This window comes from Calypte anna, chromosome 9 (assembly GCF_003957555.1).
Source record: "Calypte anna isolate BGI_N300 chromosome 9, bCalAnn1_v1.p, whole genome shotgun sequence".
NCBI classification, from domain to species: Eukaryota; Metazoa; Chordata; class Aves; order Apodiformes; family Trochilidae; genus Calypte; species Calypte anna.
Window position 1 is genome coordinate 8,226,020 of NC_044255.1, and position 18,980 is coordinate 8,244,999.

Below are 18,980 nucleotides of genomic sequence, written 5' to 3' on the forward strand. Positions count from 1 at the left end.
TTTTTGCTTCTGTGTTGTGATTCTCAGATGCTTGGTGAAGCCAGTCCAGTCAATATCATACTGAAACTCAATCAGCTGATTTCTTTGCTGACTTCCATTGAAGAAAAGGTAGAGTTTTAAAGATATTTTGTATTACCTTCTTGTTATTTTTTGCCTCTGGTTATGCTTCTTGAGCATCATCACTGAAACCCTCTGCTACAATTAGATTTCTTTGCTCTGACCTTATTACTCTCCATGCAGTGCAGAAGCACCAAATGCCACATAAATTCTTTTACAGGTGAAAACACTGCTGATTGAAGGTCCTGACTCAACACACCGACGCTCCCTTATCCCCCCTGTCACTTTTGAGGTAATTGTACTTCTTTAACAACACTGATCACAATGTGGAAGGGCAGTAAGGCAGCTTCATCTCAGCATCTCAGCTCCCAGGAACTTTGCTATACTGCCACAAAGATATCAGCTATTCCTGGATGTTGTTTAGCACCATGCAAATGCTTATGAGCTGTCTAGTGGGATTGACACAGTGATGATATGGGCCTATGAATTCAGGCAAGTGTTGCATTTATAATACATGTACTGCAGGAGTGTAGAGGATCACTTATGAAAAATCTTTTTTTTCCAACAGGTGAAAGCTGATTCCCTGGGAATTTTCTCAAAAATACATCTCAAGGTTGACGTGGAAATGGGAAAACTGATTATCAAGAGAGCCAAAGATGGGCCAGAAGACAAGTTTTACACCCACAAGAAAAGTGAGATGCTGAAGGTCACAAATGCTGAAGTCTTGGTCTCTTGGGTGATGGGGAGGGGTTCTCTTTGGCCACCCTAAGGGCCCCATAGAGCTAGTTGCAATAGACCCATTGAAAAGTAATGTCACTGGGGAAAAGAACAACAACATTCTGAAGGAATATACTGACTTCTGTGGTGATTTTTGATGGTAAAAAGCCAGATACTTTGTTTTGGTAACATTTTGCGAATTTTCCCTTGATTTTTTTTTTTTTTTTAATTTTATCTGTGAATCATACTCTACTAATGAGCCATTCCAGTTTTGTCTGTGAAGGCCCAATTTAAGCAACTTCCCTCATTTTCTGTTGTGTTTGTGGACAGGAAGCTCACTGAGATTAAGCCAATCAGGGTAGGATTTATCAGAGAGTAAATGGTGCCCTTGGGCTCTCTTCTGCTAGGAAATCGTCCTGTTCCTGACAGTGATTGAAAAGATGGGCTCTTGTGCATGGCTTTCTCCAGCTGGTGTTCATAATTACCAAGCTGTTATTTTAGATGGGGAGGGATCACCTTTACCACTGGTGAGGTACCACCCTCCTCTTTCACAGATGGGGAAGGAATATGAGTGGGCTGGCTCAGGAGACTGAGAGGTTGCCTGCAGGAGCCCACGGCTTCACTTCAGACTGCGGGGCTTGGTATGGGCAACATCTCCAGGCAAAAGGACTTTTGAGGGTTCTTTTGACTTCAGAGTCCAAATCTGTTCCTGGGGGGAACAGGACTGAGCAACATTACCCTGCAGCCCTGTTGGGCAAAATGAGCCTCAGACATAAAAGATGGTGTAAGTCCTGAGCCTGTGAGCAAGGTGGGTTTCTAGTTTGGGTGACTGCAGCTCATGACACAGTCTCTGTTTAGTCTTGCAGCTTATCAAGTCCCAGAAGGTCCCCAATAAACTGGTGATTGTGCTAGAAACAGAAAAAGAAAAAACGCAGCGGAAGGAATATGTTTTTTCTGATTCCAAGGTATGTACACCATGTTTCATTCCTGCCAGCCTGGAGCATGTACCTGGGTAGGGGTATGATGATACAAGGGGCATCCCTTGGCTGAAAGAGAAACTGTTGAAGGACAGTTTGGTTAGCTTTGCAAAAATGAAATTTCTCCCTTGCTCTGGAAATATCCAGAAAATGAACAAGAGTACTGTGTGAGGGTAAAGGGGAGACACACCTAGGTGCTCTCACTGGGGTGGCAGAACAGTGTGGCAGCAAGCAGTGAGGGGAGGCAAGGAGGTGTGTGAGGGTGGCTGCAGAAAGGCTTATACAGACCAGGAAGAGGCAAGTCTAGGCCTTCTGACCAACTCAGTACTTGTTCAAGTGATGCACAAGCTAAGTGCCTGAGAAAGTATCACAGGGAAGCCAGCATCCTCCAGAGTTTCAGGATACTGGAACACTAATTCAGCCTTCAAGTGTGCTGGGAATCTCCTGGCTCAGCTGTTTTTCAAGAGGTTGTGTTGAAGTTAAGCATATTAATTGCCTTTGCTCCTCCCCGTCTAGAAGAGAGAAGGGTTCTGCCAGCTTCTGCAGCAAATGAAGAACAAACACTCGGAGCAACCAGAGCCTGATATGATCACCATCTTCATTGGGACCTGGAATATGGGTAGGGCTCTCTTCTGACATAGGTGTTTCCTCAGTCACTTGCTAAAATGTATATTCACCTGCCCTGGTGAGAACAAGCACTGTTTGTTCTGTAGCAGATCTGCACACCAGGGTTGTCTTCCACTGTGACAGGGAAAGAGCTCACCTCCAGGCTTATTGTCACACAGGATTTGACACTTTTAATGGTTCCTGTCAAAGGACCATAAATTGGCCCTGATGCGTGCTGGAGAATTCCTCCAGTGACAAGGAACTGTGGCTGGCACAAAGCTGGTGCTGGAGTATGTGCTCTCCTCCACCTTGCAGAAAGGGCAGGAGCAATTCCAGTGACTAAATTTTGACTGGTTCTGAACCTGACTAGGGTTATTTTCCCCATTTGGAGAGAAAAGCTTGGTTCAGGTGCTGCAAGCTGAGCTGTGGGTGCTCAGTCGTACTGGAGGGGTAAGATAAAGGCAGTGGCAGGCCTGGAGCACAGCTCCCAACCTTTTCACTGGGATAGCCTTGACCTTGGTAAGCTAATGAAACAGAGGAAGTTTGTCAGAGCCTTCCTCACTTCTTCATCAGTGAGTCAGGTAGGCTTAACATCTTTGCCATCTTAGAACAGTGTACCCTGACTGAAATGAAACTGATCCCAGTCAGTGAAAGTGAAGCCTGTTCTTTCTGTCCCCAGGGGCTGTCTGTATCCAGGGTTTGGGTACAGAACGTGCTCTGACTTACTTCGGTGTTTGATTTGTTAATAAAAGGTGCTGCACCTCCCCCAAAGAAGATCTCCTCCTGGTTTCTCTCCAAGGGGCAGGGAAAGACACGTGATGACACTGCTGACTACATTCCTCATGACATCTATGTGATTGGCACCCAGGAGGACCCCCAAGGGGAGAAGGAATGGCTGGAGACCCTGAGGCAATCCCTGCAGGAAATCACCAGTATCAGCTTCAAAGTGGTGAGGGCTTATTCCAGCTATTGCACAGTACTCAGGCATGTGAGGGAGTGGGACAGAGAAGCAAGTGGCATTCTGGCTACACCTCCTCCTTTCCTTTGCTCCTTTTACTGTCATTGCACTTAGATGAGGGAGAGTGAAGTGGCTCTGTCTGTGTACTCCTAGAGATCCTCCCCAGGAGCTGGCTAGATGGGCATATTGCTATGGAAAGTCACCACCCCACTGCCACAGCAGGGACCCTGCCCGGAAGCTCCTCTGCCTGGGAGCTGGGGGCAGATGCTGAGCACCTGAGTCAAGCAGTGATGATATTTTATCCCACATCAAGGAGGAGACCATTTTCTGAGCTAGCTGTTGCCTATTGCACTTCCAAAATAGGATGTAACAGTACACAGGCAAATCTGCAGACTGAAACTTATTAAGACCAAGTTCAGGTTTGAACATTCCTGAGTTTCAGTGGTGTCAAGAAGCAAACCTAAGCATATCTGCAAGGCCAGCCAGGACTTATGACTGTCATGGTGATTGTGTAGGAGAAGTACTACTGGAGGAGTCAGGAAGGCTGCAGCTACAGCTCAACACGGGTGTGTGCAGAAATGTAACCTCTAACCTTCCTGCCCCTCCAGATAGCAATCCATACCCTCTGGAACATCAGGATTGTTGTGCTGGCCAAGCCAGAACATGAGAACCGGATCAGCCACATCTGCACAGACAATGTGAAGACAGGCATTGCAAACACACTGGGTAAGGAACAGACCCAGCCTTGTCCACTGGATCTGATCAGCCCGGGCCGACACTGTACTTGAAATGGAGCAGCTCTCTCTCCACAAGACTGCTCTGACTACATTCACGTAGCACTAATGTTACAAAGTTATATCCCATTAGCACTGATTATATCTTACCTTGAAGAGAAGTAAATCTATTTGTGTGTACACCTAGCACACACATATATATATATATATAGCAATCTCTTTCTATTCCCAGCAAACACCTTTGGCTGGCTATTGGATTGCTTTTTCTTTGCTTTCACAAGGAAACTGTATTTTTTCCTCTTTGACTCATTTTTTTAAATGAGAAAATTTGTTGCCAAGATCTGTGCTGTACACACTAATTCTTAAGTCAACCTCTTTCTCTTCTGCATTCTCCACTTCACATGTGCTAGGTGCAATCTTTGCTAGATTCAGCCTGGAGGTGGATTGATTTCTTGACATTTTTGGCTTCTCTTTTTCAGGTAATAAAGGAGCTGTGGGTGTGTCATTCATGTTTAATGGAACCTCCTTTGGGTTTGTTAACAGCCATTTGACTTCAGGAACTGAAAAGAAACACAGGTAAGATACAGACTCCCTTCAGTTGGATGTTGATCCAGGGTGAAATTCTCAGGGCTATGCTTGGAAGAAGAGACATGTTTTCCTATCCACAAACAATTCTTAAATGCCTCCTGGGAGGGCAGGAGACTGTGCTAAAGACCCTGCCCTGTGTGTCACCAATTAAGTGAGGGACATGGGCTATATGGCCATACCACATAGGTGCAGGTGAAATGGACAGCAAAATTATTTCATAGGCAAGCTTAAAGGTCTTCTTGCACCTTGCTTAAAGGTCTTCTTGCATGACCTGTCATGCAAGCCCAGTACAGGAGGAAACAGCTCCCTGAACTGCAGTGCTTGAAGAGATGTGGAAAGGCTTTTCACATCCCAGAATATCATGCTGAAGGGGACTGTCTGCCTCCCCACTGCAGGCAGCACTGGGAGCACAGGAGCTGTGCTGTGCCCTGGAGTGCAGCTGAGAAAGATCCTGCTGGGCAGAGCATGCTGCCAGAAGAACCAGGAGTGAGGTGTGTAGCACCAAAATGCCTCCATGGCAGTTAGTTCTCTATACCCAAGCTGTGAAATGAGTTTTTGTGATCTAGGCAGGTTCTGTGCTGTGGAGGACTGGAAGGCAAAGATCCCAACATGAGTGGGAGTCCATGCCCATGCTAGGAGGAGCTGGAGCAGTTGGAAGGAGTGGCTTTGAAAGCACAGAGGACCTGAAATTCAGAAGTTGGCTTTGCCATCTTTTCCAGTCCTGTACCCAGCAAACAGATGGTGTTGGATTTCTGCCCAGGGTCTTTGCCCCTGACGGAGTTAACTTCTACGGAATGGTTCCCCAGGGCCTGGAGTAGCTGTCAAAATCTGGCTAGGTGTTTACTGCTGAAAGCTGAAGGCAACAATCTAACACTGGGTTTCTAGGACATGCTGCTCAGAAAAGCACAGCCCCAGGAGGCAACAAAAAGCTTTGGGACAGCTTTCCAGCTTTCCAGTTCAGGTGGGAACTCTCTGACACTCAAGGCAGACCAACCCAGGCTGACGCCCTGCAGCAGGGTCCTGCTGCCCTGGTCCCCAGGCCACCCAGGACACTAACAGCAGCACCAGGGCTGCACTGATGGTGCCATGGACGAGGTGTCACCTGAGACACCATCAGGGGACCTGGGCCTGACTGCTGGGGTGCAGCACCAGGCAGGGGGACAAGCTCTCAGCTTCTGACCTGCTCTTCTCCAGCTGTGGAGGCAGGTTGGTTCCTGCCAGGCTGGTGCTTGGAGATTGCAGGGCAGTTCAGTGGGTCAGGCAGATATTTCTTCTCTTGACAGACGCAACCAGAACTACACCAACATCCTGCGGTTCCTGACTCTGGGAGATAAGAAACTGAGTCCATTTAACATCACCCATCGCTTCACTCATCTCTTCTGGCTGGGAGACTTGAACTACCGTGTGGAACAGCCCCCAACGGTTAGGGACCCCCCTCCAATCTCTGGGGGGACAAAACACTGTGTTGCTGAAGAAGAACCATTGTTTCCTAGTCTAAGGCAACATGCAGAAAGAGAGGAGGCAGGAGGGATCACCAGGGCATGAGTGTGACACCAGTTGAAGGACAGTAGGGAAATGCCCAAGCAGCATCACCTCCCCACACCTCCCAGCTTTCCCTCCCAGTGTGAGGAAGCGTCTGTCCCTAAACAGCCTGATCCAAAGATTGCCTTTCAGCTCTCTTTGGTCAGCTTTTAATGGCTTGGAACAGGCCTTCAGAAGCAGGCAAACCGTAATAAATCACAGAGAGGTTTCTGTAGGCAGGAGACAGCAACAAGCCTGGTGTTGGAAGTGCATCTGGCACTGCACGTGTGTGGGTGTGAATGGTTGCAAAGGGGATGTGTGGGCACCTTGATGCCTGTTTCAACAGGCAAATGTTCAGCCACTGGGGCCTTTCAGTGAAGGGAAAAGTGGGAAGAGGCAGGGGGTACAGCTCTCTGGTACCATTCAGAAGCACTTGCTGGCTCACCAGCAAAGGGAGTATTTTTAAGAAGGCTTTGCATCATCTGTAGCTCTGCTGTTTGCCTGTTGGCAGGAAGCAGAGAATATTATCCAGAAGATCAGGCAGCAGCAATATCCGGAGCTGCTGGCTTTCGACCAGCTTCTCATCGAGAGAAGGGACCACAAGGTGTTTCTGCAGTTTGGTAAGGTTCTGAGTTTGTTGGCAGGTTCCTCCCCCATTGCCACCAACTCTCTGCATGACTTGCTGTGGGGCAGGGTGTACGGAGCAGCAGCTGTCTTGCCCAGCTGATGGGTCTCAACGGGCCAAATGGTAACAGAGCACTCTCTCTGTTTTAGAGGAAGAAGAGATTACTTTTGCCCCGACCTACCGCTTTGAAAGAGGTACCCGGGAGAAGTATGCTTACACCAAGCAAAAAGCTACAGGGGTAGGTGAAAACTGTGTTGCTTTCAGAAGCATACAGCAGAGCAGGGAGAATAGCTCCTACAGAAGAAAGTGACCTAAACCACTCTCTGTATTTTCTGCCACTGTAGTGTTTTGAGAAGAGTCAATACAAACAACAAAAAATAATTGACAAAAAAGATGGTACTTGGGCAAGTGAGTTTCCTGCTCTTTTGTGAATTGGTCCTTTCCTTCCTTCTTGACATCCCTTTCCTTTGGTTTGCAGATGAAGTACAATTTGCCATCCTGGTGTGATCGAGTGCTCTGGAAATCATACCCCATGGTGCATGTTGTGTGTCAGTCCTATGGTGGGTAGATAACAGATTGCAGATAGCAAAGCAATCCGTCTGAAACGGAAATCACTCCGAGCAGTCTGCAGGATCTCCCTGCACTGCCAGGCGCTTGGCATAGAGGGACCTGATGATAGATCAGGCAGAGTGGAGCCAAATCTCTCTTCCTGTAGCCTTGCAAGGTTGGGAGTTAATTCTGTTACTCTTTTACATGCAGAATACTGCTCAGACAGCTGCAGCTGTCCAGCTTTAGGACATGCTGTAGGATCACTTTACTCCAGTTATTTCTTGGCAGTGATAATTGCTTTCCTGTGCAGTTCCCACCAGGAGCCTTTATGGTGCCAGCAGGATAGATCTTGTGTACGCAGTCCAGGCTGCAGAGGCTGGAGCTGCAAACACCTCTCTTCTGTCAAATAGTATTCCAGAAGGACTGTGTGGTACCAAGAGCCTGTTCCCATTCTTGATGAAAAGCATGACAAAAGTGCAGTACGGGGAACAGGAAGACAACAAGACCTGTAATAAAAAAAAAAAAAGGCGACTCGGATACTGAAATTTCATTGATGATATGTAGGACCAAGCATCTGAACACAATGTTGGTGGTTTCCTATCCATAGGATTGAGAAGAGGGCTGTAGAAGTCTCTTGGGGAATCAGGTGGGCTGATCTGATGACAGGGCCTAAGATGATGCTCAAGGAAACCCCTCTGGAAAGTCTGGCACCAGCTTTCATACACTGCTCTGTTTGCTGGACTGGGCTTGCTGTGCACTTTGGGCAAGGCCAGACCTTGCTTGCTCCCTGTTAACCCAGGGCCATGAGCTTCTCTGTAGCACTGGGGTATCACCAGAGTGTTTGCGTTTGATTCCCTGCCATAGTAGAGCTTTAATTAGCTGAGCATGTTGCAGAGGCAACCAGTCAGCCTGCAAGTGCTTTTTGTACTGGGGGAATATAGCACTAGCAGTTCCTTGCAAAACAAAACAGTAAAGCTGTGTCCATTAATCAAATCTTTTTGCATTTTGACAAGAGTTACAGTCCTATATACTGACATGAGATTATATGGAAACACCTTTGACTAGAGACAGTTACCACAGCGACAGTTCTATTTGCTGGAAAATTACTGAATAGTATTTGTGTTGCAGTGATCTCAGTGGAGCAGGGCAGAAACCCAAGGCAGTAACCATCCTCCCTTTCTCCTTGGCAGGCTGCACCACTGATGTCCTGACGAGTGACCACAGTCCTGTCTTTGCCACCTTTGAAGTAGGAGTCACCTCACAGTTTGTGTCAAAGAATGGTTAGTCAGGCTGGGTGCAAGCATTCTGTCTTCACCTTTGGGTACAAAACGCAGTGCCTTGTATAGAGCTGAAAGAAAAAGCTCAGTCTGAAGGAGTCCACTCAAAGATGCTCTCTTATCTTCTACTGAAAGTGTCATTTTCCTTCCTCTTTCCTAGACTCCAAGTACATGGATTCCCAAGGGGAGATAGAGTTCCTGCACTGCTATGCTACTCTGAAGACAAAGTCCCAGACAAAGTTCTACATCGAGTTCCACTCTAGCTGCTTAGAAAGTAGGGGTTTGCCTATCTTTATTTTTTCAGTCAAAGTTCTCTGCTCATATGGATTAGTTCCCCTTCCTCTTGCTTTGATCCACATAAACAGCTGTGGATCACTTGTTCCAGTGCATCAAAGGGATCTCCTAGAGATCTATGGCAGCTGACATCTGTGCTGTCAGCAGTGCAATCAAAAACAGCCATGTAGCTGTAATCCATGCTTGGATATGTAGCCTTCCATCATTTCTTCCATCGTTTGGCAAGCTGATCATCTCTTTCTAGAAGAGAAAAGTGTGTTGTTCTTGCTTACTACGCAGAAAATCTTGACTCAGCATGATTGATTAAATGATTAAATGACTGATTAATTTTCTAATAGTGCCAGCTATAAATGATCAAAATAAAGCATCTGTGTTATGTTAATAAAAACAATTTAATTGCCCTAGTTTAAAAGAGCATAAATTAGAGGATCAGCTTCAAGTGAAAGGACAGTTGGAGGTTTGATCCTGTAAAGGGGACTGTGTGCCCCAGCCCCAATCTACAAGGCTGAGTCCTGGCTGTTTATGTAACGCACAGCTCTGTGCCCTTGCGCTGGGTTTTCTTGAGTGAGTCCCTATCATAGGACTGCTCCTGTAAGTGGGACAGCATGCCTTCAGTGTGTACTTCAGCACATTATTGCATGTCAGAGTGCTGTGTGAAAGACAGTTCCATAAAAGATTATTTTTTGGCTGCATCAGAATTTGCATAAATTTCTATGGAAACAGTGTATTACGAATCTTAAATTAGAATTTCAAAAGTGTGCTATCTTGAGTGGCGTAGGAAGAGCTGTCATGTTCTTATCCTCCAGTCCATGTATGCACTGAGCTTTTCAGTGCCAAGATTAACTGTAAAATAAAGCTATTTAACAATTCTCCAGTAAAATCACTGGTAAATGTACCGTGTAAACATTCACCCAATGCTCAGATTTTAAGCTTCTAAACACTTCTAGAACTTGTGTCCAATTGGGAAAATCATTGTTGGCCTTTTGGAGATCTAGACTCTGAAAAGGATTTGTAGCCAAGTATTGATTCTGATGAACTTCTTTTCCATCACTTACAGGTTTTGTAAAGAGCCAGGAAGGAGAAAATGAGGATGGGAGTGAAGGAGAGCTTGTGGTCAAGTTCATCAATGCACTTCCAAAGGTAAGCTGGGACTATGTTTCCATATCCATGTAGAAGAGAAGCCTTCCCCTTGCATCCCATAAGCAACATTATGTTTGACGTATGTAAACATTATTTTCAGAGACATGGTTGTAGTCTTGTTTACAATAAGGAGTCTGTAAGAATACAGGATGGGCTTAAGCTAAACAGTTTCTTACAAGCAGGAAAGGGCTTTCCTGTCAGAATCCTTTCATCCGTATCAGGAGGTTTGCTGGCGTGATATGTCACTCAGGAGCATGACTGTTTTCTCACCTTTTTAATGAACATAACTGTGCTCACAAGTCTTCTAAGCAGGCCTGTTTCTTTAGTTTTAGATGGAAGATAAATAATAAAGAGTAACTCTGCCCTGGAGTTTCTTTGCCCTGTCAAAGTTTTTTTCTGGGTGTTTTTTAAAAAAGTTGAGCAAGTGGTTTTTACGTGTGTTTAAAAGACCATCAATGGCCAGAGTAGTGTTCTGTGTGTTCGTGTTCACCACACCCTTGAGATGAGAGCTGTTCTCCATTTACTGGCATGGTTGGAGCTGGAAGAAGCATCAGAGCTCCTGGATGGGGAGAAAAGGGCACACATCAGTGCCTTTCTGAAATGCCCAGAAATGCTGACTTTGGAAAGAGGGTCTTACACTGAGACACTGAGGGAAGGCTCTACAATAAGTGACTGTAGCAACAGCCAGACAGATTTTTGGAAACTGACTATAATCATAGTCCAGATCACTTCCCTCTCAAGCCATTCCCAGTGCTGCACTGCAGGAGAAAACTTCACCTCAGCCCATGAGGAAGTGGTCAGCAGCATTCTGTCTGCTGTGCTGGAACTGAAGGGGGAATGAACTGAAGGAGATCTCCACAGATCTCCAGACATCATCAGAGCCTCATCTGGGTGGCAGGATACCCTCATAGGTTTGTGCAGCCATGTTTTGCCCATTTGGAACTGTGGCACAGGGAGAACTGTGTTGGTGCAGACCACCTATTGTACTGACCCCCGCTGACTTGTCTTTACAGCTGACTCCAATTATTTCAGACCCAGAATACCTACTTGATCAACACATCCTGATCAGCATTAAGTCATCAGACAGTGATGAGTCTTATGGTAAGTGCTTAGCTCTGAAGTTCTGGACAAGTCAAAATCTACTTGCTTTTTCCCAGACTGCTGAAGGGGTGGGAGAGAACAAAAGTAACTCTGACAGACTGAACATCTATGGCACTCTGACTTCTGATTTAGAACTGAATACCTACAAAAATACACTGTGGGAAATAGTTTGTGAGGTAGTGTTGCTTAGAGGAATATGAACTAGAAGCAACACCCTGTGTGAGCCTTAGCAGCCCTAAAAGAGCAATGGTTTAAAGAGACAGTACTTTAAGGGAATCGAGTCGGGAGCCAGTCTGTTTAAATGGGTTTATTCAGAACATACAAATCCTGTTACACTTGCACTTACTTGAGGCATTTTTACTGGCTACAGAAAAGTCAATGTCAGTGCTGCTTTTTTCCAAATTGTAACCAGCCAGAGACTGTAGCCCTTGTCCACAAAAGTCTCTTCGCTGAAATCCCATGAACTGAAACAGCATCACAGGGCAGTATTTTCCTTACCAGTAATGGAAGGTCAGAACCCTGCAGTCACCTATGGGTGTCTCCAGAGCCCAAATCCTTCACAGATATCTGAAGAAGTAAAATGAATGCCCCTGATTTCTCAAGGGATCACACTCACTGTGATCCAAAGCAGATTCTCTCCAGGAATCTCAGCCCTGTTGGCACAATGATGACTGACATGAGAAGGAGATTTCAATGATTTTTTTTCTCAGTTTGAGGCTCATTGTCTCCTTGTCTTCTAGGGGAAGGCTGCATTGCCCTGCGAATAGAAGCAAGAGAATCCTTGGTTCCTATCCATACTGTGCTTACACACCATGGTGAGAAAACAGGGGTCTTCCAAGGTGAAATCAAGTTACAGACATCCCAAGGAAAACAGAGAGAGAAACTGTATGGTAAGGAATGAGATCATCTCTGCATGGCTTGCTCTTGAGAAAATCCATCTCCAAAGAGTGCTGATCACTGTCAAGGAACTGAAAACTATCCTTGCAGAGCTTTTAGTCCCAAAGAACCAAGAGCTTTTGATGCTGACTGCAAAGAGATGTTTGTTCTCAGGAGTGTACCTGTACCCTTTCAGAAAGACACAGCAATTCCATTTGGGTTTTCCTTTTTTCATCATTCAAGCAAATTTGGCAGAGTGAGAGAGCCCCCTGTCTGTCACTGATACTGAGTCACTGAACGGTGTACCTTGTTTCCACTTGCAGGGATTATGAGACAAGGTGCCAAAGCTCTCCCTGCTCCAGTCACCCCGGGGAGCATCTGCAAGGAGTATGTGAGGCTCTCAAGGAGCAGTTTTTCAGCTAAAAGATCACTGACTTTCATTGTTTTCATTGTCTGTTGTTCTCTTTCAGAATACAAAAGCAGCCTCATCACACTTACTGTCAATTTACAGGCAAAAGCTACTTGTACATGACTGTTTGGGGGATCACATCGTTTTTATCTTAAAATGCACACTTTTTCCTGTGCCAACAAACATGACATGTCTTAGTGGGCAGCTGAAAACATATCAGCAGCAACTATTTAAAACTGTCTCACCATCATTCTGAGAGAGAGATGCCTGAATACAAGCAGAACAGATACCTTAGGGATTCAGACTCTGAAGCTGCCAAAGCACACTTTCATGGTTTTTCTTTCCTTCAGATTTTGTCAAGATTGAACGTGATGAAATCATTGGGCAGAAACCGAAGAACATCAGCAATTTAGAGCCTACCAAAGATGGGGATCAGACTAACAGGTGAGGGGCATGTGGGTAGCTCACTGACAGAAAATGAGTCCGCTCAATAAAGGCAAAGCTGGGCTGGCTGTGTAAGCAGTATTAATGGGCACAGTGAGCACTAGGAAGTGGTTCTGGTCAGGGCTGGTCAATACTTCTGTCTCCAAGGCTTCAAAAGCTGAGAATGCATTAGTCAGAGTCCCTGCACCCCACTTCAAAAAGGCCTTTTTATTTCCCACAGAAGGACAAAATCTACTCATCTGGTGGCCAGAGAGGCAGCAGCCATTGCTCGCTATTGGGGAACTACTTCCTCTTCTCCAGACAACCCAGGAAAGGAGGACATGTTACGGTAATCTTGCTGCTTTACCTCTGCCAGCTGGGGTGGGAAGCTATGCTCTAGCTACCTGCCTTTTCCTTTCAAAGAGTCCTGGGATGCTCTGGGTAAAGCTGTCCTTTCATTCTGGCCCCACAGCTGCATGTCTTTGCTGGCAGCTCCCTGTCTTTGCTGGCAGCTCCCTGTCTTATGCCTGCTAGTTTGCACAGGTACCCCTCAAAAGGCCAGAAGCCTCTCCTGTTGTTGCCTCTTGCTTGGAGCCTTCCTGCTTCGGCTGCAGTTGCCCAGAAGTCCTGAAAAACCCGTAGGTGTGGCTGCAGAAGCTGAGTGCCCTCCACAGCCTGGAAATGGAAATGTCTGCCACAGCCAGAGGGACTATCTCGGGCTGGGGGAGGTGGCCTTGACCCAGGCAATAGGAGGACTCCCATTTATTTTCTGATTCTGAAATAACAGTGGCAAAAAACAAAAAACAAAACAAAAAACAAAAAACCCCACAAAACAAACAAACAAAAAACCCAAAATAGGTGGTATTAAATCTCTGAGCAGTCAGTGGGCACTAACTCCTTTGCAGTTGGCAGGGAGACAAAAAGAAAAATTAAACATGTATTTGTGCATGTATCTTCCTGACAATATTTCTTCTCTTCAGTAGCTCCACTACCACAGACATCAGCAACCCCAGCTACCTGGGGATGGCTGCTTTCTCCCAACAACCCTCTGCAACCAGCCAGCTTAAGCAGATGCCTTCACCTGACCAGCTACCATCTCACTGGAGCTACGAGCAGCAGCCCAAAGAGACCTCCATAACAGGGCAGTGTCAGTTGGCCTCCACATCACCCTCCTTGTCACCTCTGTCTCCAAAAACATCCCTACAGCCTCCAGCAAACAGAAGCGTTTGTAGTCGGAGTCAAGAGTACCTGTGAGTCTGAGTGCTGCACTGGGAAGTCCCCTCCTCCCCAGTCATTCTGCAGAGTCACTGTTGCATTGTCTGTACAGAGGTGCAGCAAATCATTTCAGTCTTTTATATCTAGAATTAGAAAAAGATATGTGAAAACCACAAGTGCATACGTCCCATACTCAAAGAAAAGTAGTGTTAGTAGTTCCTCAGGCTTCTCTGAAAGTCAAAAATATATGTGTAAGCTGAATTCTTTTCCATGAGAAGAGAAGACGACTTTGGAGCTTACTGTAGTAACAAGAGTGTGTCACAGATCTTTCCACTGGATGGGATAGAGTTCCTTCACATGTCATAGATGAAGTATTGCAAGTGCATGTCTGCTGAAACAAACGTCCAGCTGGGCTGGGTACAGAAGTTGGCAGCCACATACTGCATCTACCACAAGCCAGCAGCTGAAAATACCCTGTCCCTACCCAACCAAGTACAGTGATCAGGTGGCCTTGTGGGGGCAGGCAATCACTGTCCCCTTTCACAGGGACAGCTGCTCTCTGAGCCTGGGTGAGACTTAATGGGCCAGTGTCTGTGGCCTTCCATGAGCCAGACCTGGCAGAAGCCAGGGTTGTGAGTGCTGCTTCTACCTGCCAGCACCTCAGGCTGTGCTCAGCTCTTTACTCCTCCATGTACTGATTTCCAGAAGTGAGGAACACCACTCTGAAGACACACAAAGATTATGTGCCATTTACCCCTGTTTACACTCTGTTCAGTTATACTGGGGCTGATCTTTGAAGCACTGTGGTCATTCTTGAGATGACAGCCTTGCCAAATCAGGGCAAGTCATGCAAAACCCACCAAACCTCCTTGACCCATTGCACAGCTGTGCTGACATTCCAGGCTAAACCCCAGTTCAAAGGGCTCAGCTGAGAAGGCACAAGGATTGTCTCACCCTACATGAATAGCTTTTGTTCCTATATTGTGCATTTGGGTGCATTAAGGAGTTATATCCCTTGCCTAGGATTATCATGTGGCATCAGTAACAAGAGGAGATTGACCTGGCTGTAAAGTGCTGCAGTATGAGCTCTTACCTTAGCTGTCCAGACAGCCATTTCAATTGTTTCTGCCAGATCTGAAGGTTCTCAATATTTAAATTCATATTTCTGTGCATCACAGAGCCACCAAAGCACTTGGCACAGTGTGGTTCATTGGCATATCTCTGTTTAAAGAGAAGCCAAGTATTGCTTTGGCAAGCCAGTATTCCAGCAGGGAGTTTATACTGTACCATGCATACCTGCTCTCCACTGTCATGTGAATAATGATTTAACAAGGTAAAAACAGCACACAATTCTCTTCTTTTCCCCCAAGTTTGTTATCCCTTTGCTCAGTTTAATTTTATTGTGCTCCTTTCCTATTAATTTTCCTTGAAACCAGTCTGTGTCAGTTGTCTGCTCTTTACAAGTCTTTCTCCACTTCTTTGATGACTGTAGGCCACCTGAACTTGCAAAAGCCACAACAGAGCCTTTGCTTCAAGAGGAGGGACAGCAGAAGCCAGAGATGTTTGAGAACCCGCTGTATGGCTCAATGGGCTCAAAGGGCAAGATGGTGTCAAAGAAAGAGCAGGACTATGCCAAGGCCTCAAGAAGGGAGCAGCTGTCACTGCCTGATCAGAGCTTTCATCTCCCAAAGTCCCAGGAGCTGGAGAGCAGCAAGGCCTCTGGCAAACAGCCATCACCACCTTTCCTGGTGCCCACACAGAGATTTCGGTCCTATACCTGCTCCAGCCAGTCTGAAGAGAAGAGCATGGCTGAAAAGACACAAGGCAAACCCAAGATGACTCCAGCATCAGAAAACTCAGCACTGCTCAAAAAGCTAGTCAAGCCCTTGAGGTCTGAAGTCAGCCCAAGCATCCAGGGACAGCACAAGCCCCCCCTTCCCTCCAAGAGCCGGGCAGTGCTGGACATGCAGAACCCCAAAGGCCGAGACTATCGCGACAGTTCAGAGCTGCCACACTCTGGGAAGCATCGAACAGAAGAAGGACCATTCAGCAGGACAACCACACCGGTGTGTTCCCTGTGGGAGTATGGCAGGGGGGGAGTTTCATTAGATGTGGTGTCACAGCAGAATTCTACTTGAGCAGCCCTGGCTCAGTCACTGTGCCCTTGCTCTGTGTTTTCTGGCCAAGCCCAGAGCACCATCCCACCAACCTGCAAGGGATGCATGGGCACATTGTAAAGCAGTATTGCTACAGGAGGTGTCATATTGAGGAACCATGGCCTTAGGTTTGCATGAAGTTTTGACTTCTTTTGCACTATGTCAGTTATGTTGTTATTGCTGGTTTGGGGAGTCCTACATTGTTTCTGATAATGTCCAGGCTTGGCCTGACAGCACAAGTCTACAGCACTGCCTAAAAGATTTCATAAAATGATAGAATGTCAAGGATCATCTTGTCCAACCCTTCTAATACTATAGTTTATGCGAGGTGTTGCAGTACCCTGTTCAGCTGAGTCTTAAAACTTTCCAAAGTTTGCTGTGCTGTAATTGATTAAAAGAAGATTAAAAATAGTTACCTATGGGAAACACATATCATCTAGAACAGCAGTGTCCAAAAACATCACTGAACCCTCTACAGAAATAACACATCTGCTTTTCTGGGATGGTGGGGTTTTTGTTGGGTTTTGTTATGGTTTCTTTTTTTTCTCCAGAAAGTCATGAGCAGGATGAGAAGGATAGGGGAAGTTTTAGTAAATGGTTTGGGAGTTTGGAATAAGAAGAGAGCCCACCTGAGCAAGCTATAGGGTTCTTTTTTCCTTCTTCATCAAAACTTCTAGAATTGAATATAGACAAGCTGATGTCTTTTCTTGTCTCTACAGTGAAAACGACACGGCAGATGGCATCCTAGGAGAATTTCTGATGGGAAGAAAGATGGATATTACTGCTTTGTTCACACTGATGTCCTCTGGTCTGGTTCTAAAGGGACTGGGGGTTTTATTTTTGAGGGTGTATCCCCCTCTATGATTATCAAAGTTTTCTATATGAGAAGTTTATCCTTTGTTGTTCAGACCAAGAGGAGCCAGGACCATAATACCAAATGCAACTTAGCCTTTTGTAGTGTCACTTTGGTACTCCTGCTAAGAGGCAGATGCATGCATTAGTAAATGTTTTGAAAAAGAGGAAGGTACGGTTTAAGGACTAGGAGATGGAAGAGGTGTATTTAAAGAACCCCCTTTCTACAAAAGCAAAATTTTTATTTTGTGTTACATAATTCCTTTTAAAGAATGGGATGGAAAAGAAGGCATTTTGAAAGCGGTACAGCTCCAAAAGCATGCACTACCTGTGGAACAAGGAGTTAAGGGAGGGTGGGCCCCACACAGGGCCAAGTTTGCCTCCAGCATGAGCTCCCAGGTGGCACACCTGCCCTGTTTCATGTGGAGTGTGGCTGGCTCCAGGCACTGCAGCTCCTTGTCTTTTTCTGTCAGACAGTGCTGTTGTGCCCCTAACAAGCACAGTGAAACCTTAAACTACATGCAGAAACAGGAGAAAAGGCAGGGACCATGGGCAGCCCAGGGGCATAGCTGCCTGAAGGGATGGACAGCAGTCATTCCAGCCTGTCCTACAGCTTTTGAAGGACACTGGCTGGCTGGTTTTGTAGCATTCTTAACAGACTAATGCTGACCTTACTGTACACTTTTGTTCAATGACTGAGAATGAGTAATGTTAACACACTTGTAATTTCTATTATATTCGTGTAAAGTATTAATGCTGAAGTTACAATTAGGTCATACCTGTTCATGACTTAATTGTTGCTGTTGTTGCCACCTTGATTACTTAAAAATAATAAAATAACCACCTTTCTCATCATTCCTTGCTGAAAATTCAGAGCTTCCTGCCACGTGATTCAGCTTTAGTTGGGTGTTACACCAATGACAGTAGTCCCTGCCAGAAGAAATCTCAAAGGCACCAAGGAGCACAGGGTAGGTGCTTCAATGCTACTGCCACTGAGGACACGTTTGTCTGTCTCTCTGTCCTGTGTGTACAGGCCCTTTGTGGATACAGCTGGTTTAAACATCCCAGCACCACTGAGCAGGTACAGTTAGCAATTGTACGAGTGTAGAAAATGTACAGCAATTCTACTGGAGCAGAAGAGGCCAAGCATAGACCTGTGAGAATGGGTGGAAGAGGACAATCTCTAGGGTAGAAAACCCTTTAAAAAAAAAAATGAGAGGGGTGTCTGCCATGCAGGTTGGTGTTTCAAGGCCTCACTACTGAAAGAACTGGCTCAGGGAGGTCAGCAAGGTGAGCCAGGAGCTTACATTCCTGATGCTTCCTTCAACAGATTCTGCCCATGACTCCACAGCTGTGGTGTTTCCCTGGCCCTGAAGAGCATTTTCTATTTCAGATTCCAGGACACATACAGCCACAGAGCAAAACCCTCCTGGAGAAGGTGAGCTTTCTGTCCAATATGGAGCTTTAGATCAATTCCTACTAATTCTGTGATGCTTTATGTTCACATCAGAGAGAGATGGGAGATGAAAATGTGACAGGCTTTCTACAAGAAGTCTTTTTCAATGATGAGACAGGCTCAGATTTTCTGACATGCTAGTGCTTATCCACTGACTTCCTAACCTGTAGAAGAAAAAGTATATTCCCCAAAGTTTGCAAAATAACAGCTTGATATAAACCAAGGATAGCTTCTAGCAAAAAATAGTCTCCTAATTGTGAATACTGCATAAATTAGGCTCAGATTTGCAGGTGAGCAGAATTTGAGAACACTGGACTTAAAAAGGCATAATAGAACATCCAGGTGCTTGACCTGGCCTGTTCTTTACAAAGGCATATTGCTGGGGGAGAAGAAAAGCTCTCTGCCAAGCTTCCAGAAGGAGAAAACACATTACTGTTCCCATGCTAAAA

General features: G+C 45.9%; 1 protein-coding gene across 1 annotated transcript in view; it reads left to right on the top strand.

Annotated features, from left to right (window-relative positions):
* Positions 1 to 17,914, top strand: part of INPP5D (inositol polyphosphate-5-phosphatase D) — a 48,905-nt gene extending 30,991 nt beyond the window's left edge. The window contains 22 exon segments of the mRNA XM_030456287.1: positions 28 to 108; positions 278 to 349; positions 626 to 749; positions 1,633 to 1,739; positions 2,268 to 2,370; positions 3,110 to 3,306; positions 3,924 to 4,041; positions 4,529 to 4,625; positions 5,921 to 6,059; positions 6,670 to 6,778; positions 6,933 to 7,021; positions 7,262 to 7,343; positions 8,523 to 8,612; positions 8,770 to 8,883; positions 9,961 to 10,043; positions 11,057 to 11,144; positions 11,885 to 12,034; positions 12,780 to 12,873; positions 13,094 to 13,201; positions 13,836 to 14,102; positions 15,560 to 16,133; positions 16,943 to 17,914. Coding sequence (XP_030312147.1) covers positions 28 to 108; positions 278 to 349; positions 626 to 749; positions 1,633 to 1,739; positions 2,268 to 2,370; positions 3,110 to 3,306; positions 3,924 to 4,041; positions 4,529 to 4,625; positions 5,921 to 6,059; positions 6,670 to 6,778; positions 6,933 to 7,021; positions 7,262 to 7,343; positions 8,523 to 8,612; positions 8,770 to 8,883; positions 9,961 to 10,043; positions 11,057 to 11,144; positions 11,885 to 12,034; positions 12,780 to 12,873; positions 13,094 to 13,201; positions 13,836 to 14,102; positions 15,560 to 16,133; positions 16,943 to 16,945 — 2,889 coding nt within the window. The 3' untranslated portion in view covers positions 16,946 to 17,914.
* The last annotated feature ends 1,066 nt before the right edge of the window (positions 17,915 to 18,980 follow it).